This window comes from Pochonia chlamydosporia (assembly GCF_001653235.2).
Source record: "Pochonia chlamydosporia 170 chromosome Unknown PCv3seq00026, whole genome shotgun sequence".
NCBI lineage: Eukaryota > Fungi > Ascomycota > Sordariomycetes > Hypocreales > Clavicipitaceae > Pochonia > Pochonia chlamydosporia.
This window is the reverse complement of record NW_019154061.1, coordinates 47,813-54,740: the sequence shown is the minus strand read 5'-3', so window position 1 is coordinate 54,740 and position 6,928 is coordinate 47,813. Positions and strand designations below refer to the sequence as shown.

Below are 6,928 nucleotides of genomic sequence, written 5' to 3'. Positions count from 1 at the left end.
CAAGCTCGTCTTACGGCCGAGGAAAATGTCCGAAAACGCCGTCGACTCAACAATCATTACGGAGACTCGGTCGACCCGGACCAGCTTGAAGTGTTGTACGTACGGTTTATTGCCGCCCGTTCTCTTCCATTTCGGCTTGTGGAATGCGCAGAATTCCGTGCACTACTATCCTACGTTAATGCCGATATTGATACTTGGCTTCCAGACACACACCAAACTATCAAGAAATGGATTATGCGCCAGTATGAAGATCAGAAGGAGAAGGTCAAGCAGCGCATTCAGTCGGCAAAGTCGAGGATTCATATCAGCTGCGATCTCTGGACCTCTCCCAACTCCCTGGCAATCTTGGGCGTAGTTGCTCACTATGTAACGGAAGACGGCAAGCTGGAACACCATACTTTGGCCCTAAAGGACATTGACGGTGAGCATGATGGCTCTCATCTCGCTGCGGCAATTATGGAAGTGGTTGAAGATTGGGGCTTTGCTTCTAAGTTGGGCTATTTCGTCATGGATAATGCAACCAATAACGACACAATGATGAAGTCGCTTTCTCTTGGTCGGTACACTCACAATTCACAATTTCTTTCGAACGCCGCTAACATGTATACATGATGTATAGCCCTTCTACGTCAATTTGACATACAGTATGATCCCAAATCTCACCGACTCCGCTGCCAAGGTCATGTTATCAACCTAGCCGCCAAATCCTTCCTCTTCGTTACCGATAACGAGACGCTCGAACACGAAGATTCCGGTCTGCACAATGTGACACTGAAACAGATTGAGGCGTGGCGGCGGAAAGGCCCACGTGGTAAGCTTCACAACTTTGCCGTTTACATTCAGCGAAGTGTTCAGCGCAGCCAGAAGTTTATGGCTATTAGCCATAACCGCAGGCTTGCGCGAGACAACGACACAAGATGGAATTCGTGGTATACCATGCTGCGAGCGGCCTTGAATCTTAGAGAAGCAATTGATGGCTATTTCGACAAATGGGTAGGAGCAGGTTGCGCTGGGGACGGGCTTTCTGCAGGGGACTGGACCATCCTCGGGGGGGTCGAATCTTTTTTAGAGAAGCTCAAAATGACGACCAAGGCTCTGGAGTCATCGTTTGCAACTCTCGACCATGTTCTGCTGGCTATGGACTTTGTGTTGGCACAATTCGAAGCAGGAAAAGAGGCATATACTGACGATCCGATCATGGCACCAATGTATAACTCGGGCTGGGCGAAATTGGATAAGTACTATCGCCTTACTGACGAATCACCTGCCTATGTCGCAGCTATAGTTCTTCATCCCTCGCATAAATGGCATTATATACACGAGAACTGGAAGAGGGAATGGATTGAGTCATCGGAGAAGTTGATTGAGGCGCTGTGGGGTGAATACAAACCCGTGGAATCACTTCCTCTCGCCGAGGCACCATCCACGACTACAAACGAGTTCTTGAAATGGCGAAACAAGCATCTACAACCGGCACCTATCAGGGACGAGTATGAGCATTATTGTAGGTCTGAGCGGGTGTATGGGTTTACCAGTGCCCTTACATGGTGGCTAGAGGAGACGCAGCAAAAGACCTACCCTAACTTGAGCAAAATGGCCGTGGACATACTGTCAATTAAAAACTCTCCTCCTACATCTACAGAGGCACCTACCTCGTAGATAGACAGTGACGTAGAGAAATAAACACTTGCGCATTAAATAAACTTGCAGAAACATCCCGAGCGCTGCCGCGCTGTCGTGGCCATGGTTCTTTCCCAACCAGCCACGCCGGAGCGTAGCGCCGGGGCTCAGCTTGACCAAGAGTACCCGGATAGCTTCAACTTCAGAGCTCGCGAACAGCTCCTGAAAAGAGGTCCTCCGGTAACCCTGCACCCATTTCATCCCAGCAGCAGTCCAATCCGCGGTCCAGTTTACGACAAGGACAGAGGACATCGCCGCAATAGACGACTGGACAAAGGCACCCAAGACGGCACAAACAACAGGTTTGCACCCCTTTCAGAAGAGGATGATGCCACAGAAACGCCTACCCCAGCTTTTGATCTGGAAGCTAAGGCCGAAGAAATCATCAAGACGCAGAAGGAGAGACTCGACATACGCGCCAAGGTCCTCAGAACCTACGCAGAAGCAATCACAGCCTGCACGCGAAAATTCACCTCGGGTTACGGGCTACACATTGCCAATGAGTTCCAGAACACCCTTCTCCGACACTGGAACCAGTTTATACGCACAGAAGAACCGCTCATACCAGAAGTTAGGAATACTCCGGCTCCAAACACACTCACAGGGACAAACAAAGCTACGCCGCCAGCGCCGGCCGCCAGAGAAAACACCAGAGCGGACAAGTCGGTGAGCTTCGCCAACGCCGCGAAAAATGCCTCACGCCAGGCACCAGGGGATGTGCACGTGCACCCCCACCGCCGCCAAAACATCACTATCGCGGATCGTACCGACCGCAGGGTCCTTCTCCGCCTGAAGAGTGGCTCCTCCTTCTTCGAGAAGGGCCTACAGATCCGCCTCGCACTGAAGGATAAGCTTGCTATTGCATCCCAGGACATCCAAGACATCAAGCCCACAAACACAGGATGGGCGATTGTGGCCCGAAACGAGAAAATCCAGCAGCTCATCCTTGAGAAACAGAATGAATGGGGCCCATGTATCGACCTAGATATCGCAGAGAAACAAATCCCATGGCACACCTACCTAATTAAGAACTTCCCCAAGACTCTCCACTCATGGGATGGCACCCTCCTGGACTTCCAGGTAACTGTCGAAGAAGAGATCGAAGCTCAAACAGGGCAAAGACCAGAACGCTGGCATGTCTCGCAAAAGCCGAATAGTGAGGATCCGACCAAAGCTACACTTGTAATCTCCTTCCTGAAGCCGCTGAACAGCAACTTCCGCCTCCTTGGTCAAGGCAGCTACTCCTTCAAACTTACTAAACCAAAGAAACTCTCCCAATGTACTCACTGTTGGAACTTTCACCCGCCAACCCGCTGCATAGCCACAAAAGTCTGTGTACGCTGTGGCATCAAGGACGACGTGCACAGCGCTGACAGCTGTGATAATACGCCAAAGTGCGCTAACTGCTTCGGCGCACACAAAGCCAACTACGAAAACTGCTTCGCCCGCCCCCAAAACCTTCGCGGTAGCTTCCAGAAACTCTCAAAGACCCAGCTAATCTACGCTAGGCAACTAGGACAAGAAGACTTTAAGCGAAAGAACAACACAAAGCAGCCTAACAGTAACCAACTCCCCTTAGCTGAGCAAGAGGGCGGAGAAAACACCTGTTCTCTACAGGATGCTGAAATGGGCGGTACGGAACCGACTCAGACCACCCAAGTACCAACCCAGGCAGAAATAAACCCAGTGACTATCGTAGATCACGAAGAAAGAGAAGCGGAGGCAAGTAGAGAGACAGAAGACGTACAGGATGACGAAGAACAGGCAAAAGAAGACAAAGAAGCAGAGGAGGAAGATGAAGTCGAGGAAGTTGAGGATGTAGAGGAAACTGAGGAAGAAGAGAATGAAGAGCAAGAAGAGATAGAAGAAACGCTACCTCCACCAGCACAGTCTTACCCAACAGGCACCAACACAACACAGAGCCAACACGCCACTCCCAAACAACACCTCTTTATCACCGGGAAAGGCAGACTCAAAGCTACCAAGCAGATTCCTGCGACTAATACCAGCACACCCAAGAACCCGTACTTCGCTATCAAGAAACAGTTTCGACCTCAACCCCGAACAGACGACATCGAACCACCTAGTGAAGCCACCGCCCGAGAACCACCCAGCGAAACAACCTCCCGAGAAATCATTGAAGTACGTACACCTAGGCGGACTTCAGCCACTCACTCGCCCCCTAGCAGCCCTCCACTAGCTGCCAGAAGGCGAGACCAGTCACCAAGCAAAATACGACGTATCACCACACGCGGACGTAAATGAGAATCGCACGAAATAGAAAACCCCAACAGACTACGCTGAAAATATTCCAAGCAAATGTGGACAAAGGCGAGGGAGCTCACTGCGCGGCCCTCCAACTTGCATTTCAGGAGGGCTACAATATAGTACTCATACAGGAACCAAACACATCTTACAACGCACAGAAAGGCCTCTGCAGAACACAGCACCATCCTGGCTTCCTCTGCTTCAGCCCTGTCGACAGTTGGACAAATAATTTAACACGGCCACGAGTACTGACCTACGTACGGATAGACCTGAATATCCAAGCCGAACAACTTCTCCCTGCACGTCACCGAGACCTTCTCTGGATCCAAGTGAACGGAACCACGATCCTCAACATTTACAACAGGCCGGAGGAAGAGACTTCGCTGGATCTCATTGAGTCATGGACCCCTCCAAACCGATGCGTGGTCGCAGGGGACATGAACGCCTTCCATCCGTCATGGCAGGCAGATCGGAGGGCATCGCAGGATGGTACAAGAATCTCCAATTGGACTCAAGAACATGACCTAACCCTTCTGAACGACCCAGAAACGTCAACCACAATGCCAAGGCTAAACAAAAGATCCAGCACAATTGACCTGGTATTCTCCAACATCGCAACTGCTACTGCAACCATAGAAGAACATCTCACCACCGGATCGCTGCATTACACTGTTGGAACAGAGATCCCAGACAATGAAAGCAGCCTCAGGACCCCAGGAAAAGTCCATGTCAGCCTACCAGAAGAAATCAAGGCTTTCGCCAAACACGTAGCTAGCGCGGCGTCGTCGCTACCAAGATGTATCCGATCTCGGCATGATATCGATGATGCTGCCGGACAACTTCTACAAGTCCTGCAAGACGCTGCAAAGGCTTGCGGCCGGATAAGTAGAGGGAAAAGAGCTCGACAGAGCCCGTGGTGGAGTAAAGAGTGCAAAGAAGCCCATGAAAGTCTTCGTGCTGCCCGATATACAGCAGAAAGCCGACATGGAGAGGATGTTCAACGCGCTAGGATCTACCTTAAGCGCACCATCCGCCTTGCGAAGCGAAACTTCTGGCGCACCGTGGTTGCGGATATCACCAACCCAGCGGATGTCTTTCAGATCACCCGCTGGATAAAGCCAAGACAGCAGCTACAGCCGCCCCCAATACAACATGGAAGCGAAGTTTACACGACGAACCTAGAACGCGCCAATATCCTACGCAAGGAGAAGCTCGAAAGACGGGACGCATCAGATGATATCCCAGATCCATGGACACCTACCGTGTCGCCAACCCAACAAATCCCTTTCTCGGCACATATCCCAGTCAGCGAAGCCCAGGATGCGCTACTCAAAACGGGAAACACCACTCCTGGAATGGATGGTATTACAACGAAAATGCTCCAAGCAATCTGGCCGAGCATCTCACAGGTAACCACACTCCTCTACAACGCATGCCTCGCCCTGGGATACCACCCAACTCCCTTCAAAACAGCAGAGGTAGCGATGATCCCGAAACTCAATAAGAGAGATCTCAGCGATATCTCTGCCTGGCGCCCCATCTCCCTCCTTTCCTGCCTGTCTAAAGGCCTGGAACGAGTAATCGGTCGGCGCCTCGCCTACCTAGCTGTCAAATACAAGGTTCTCCATCCGAACCAGGCTGGAGCACTCCCCAAAAGAAGCGCCACAGACATTGTCACCGCACTTGTCTATGATGTCGAGCGTGCCCTAGGTAATGGCAAGGTTGCTACTCTCGTCACCATGGACGTTAAAGGAGCTTTTGATGCCATTCTACCCAACAGACTAGTTCTACGACTCCGACAACAAGGATGGCCGGATTTCCTGGTTTGGTGGATCTACCACTTCGTTTCCCATCGCAAAGCGCTCGTCAGATTCCAAGATGCTAAAACAGAACCCGCAGAATTACCCTGCGGCCTCCCCCAAGGCTCGCCCATATCACCGATACTCTATCTTCTGGCCACAACGCCTATCTACTCTCTACCAGGGGCAACGGAGAGGTATGGCTACGCAGACGATACAGCAATGCTCTTCACAGGAGACAGTCTGGAGGAGACCACTGCTAAAGCAAACGCGGCGATCGCTGCGATGGAAGCATGGGGACAGCAGGAGGCTTTTTCCTTCGACCCAGACAAGACAGAGGTCATGCACTTCTCCAGAAAAAGGAACGGAAGCTCCCCAACCGTCTGTCACCAAGGCCAGGAGGTTAAGGCACAGAAGGCGATACGTTGGCTGGGAGTCTGGCTCGACCGCAGGCTCACTTTCAGCACGCACATCGATAAATGGTCGCTTAAGGCAAGTAAGGTTGTCTCACAGCTACGGTTCGTTAACAATACAGCACGCGGAACGTCAGCAGTAGCGGCCAGGAGAGCAGTGTATGCAGTTGCCCTACCCACACTCTTTTATGGGCTGGACACATGGTTCCCTGGCTTCCCTGCTGAGTCAACCCACAGGAAAGCAAGGACGATCACCAAAACTCAACTCTCGAAAATCCAATTAATCCTGAATAAGGCCTGCCACGCAGTCCTACCTGTTTGGAAGACCACCCCACGAGTTATTCTTTGGAAAGAGGCAGCAATTCCGCCAGCAGAAATCATACTAAAGCAGCATCAAGCGCGCACGGCGCTTCGCTACGCCATGCTAGACGCAGCACACCCAGTATCCAGAAGGCTAAGACAAGCACAGCATGAAGTTGACCAGAGCAACCACCCAGCAATACATAGCCGAACTCTGCAGCAGTGATGTAAATAGTGTGGCCGTAAATAAGACGATATCGTATTCAATATCGTATTGCCTGCACTGTATTTTTATACCGTGCAGTGCAAGAAAAATAGAAAACCGTGCAGTGCAGTGCGAGGTCGTTCGAATATCGTATAATATGATATTCATCCAGTGCAAATACAGTGCAACACGAGTAATACGAGGCCCTTACTGTACGCATCAGGCGTAATGAATGAAGATCCCAATTGAAGGATTTCTCTGCA

At 51.1% G+C, this 6,928-nt stretch overlaps 1 protein-coding gene across 1 annotated transcript; it reads left to right on the top strand.

Annotated features, from left to right (window-relative positions):
• Positions 1-1,743: 1,743 nt before the first annotated feature.
• On the top strand, positions 1,744-6,686 carry VFPPC_12296 (reverse transcriptase; the record flags this gene model as incomplete). Its single annotated transcript, XM_022428820.1, has 3 exons — positions 1,744-3,822; positions 3,975-4,164; positions 4,216-6,686. 3 exons carry the CDS (start codon positions 1,744-1,746, stop codon positions 6,684-6,686), a joined length of 4,740 nt encoding a protein of 1,579 aa, XP_022283871.1.
• Between the last annotated feature and the right edge of the window lie 242 nt (positions 6,687-6,928).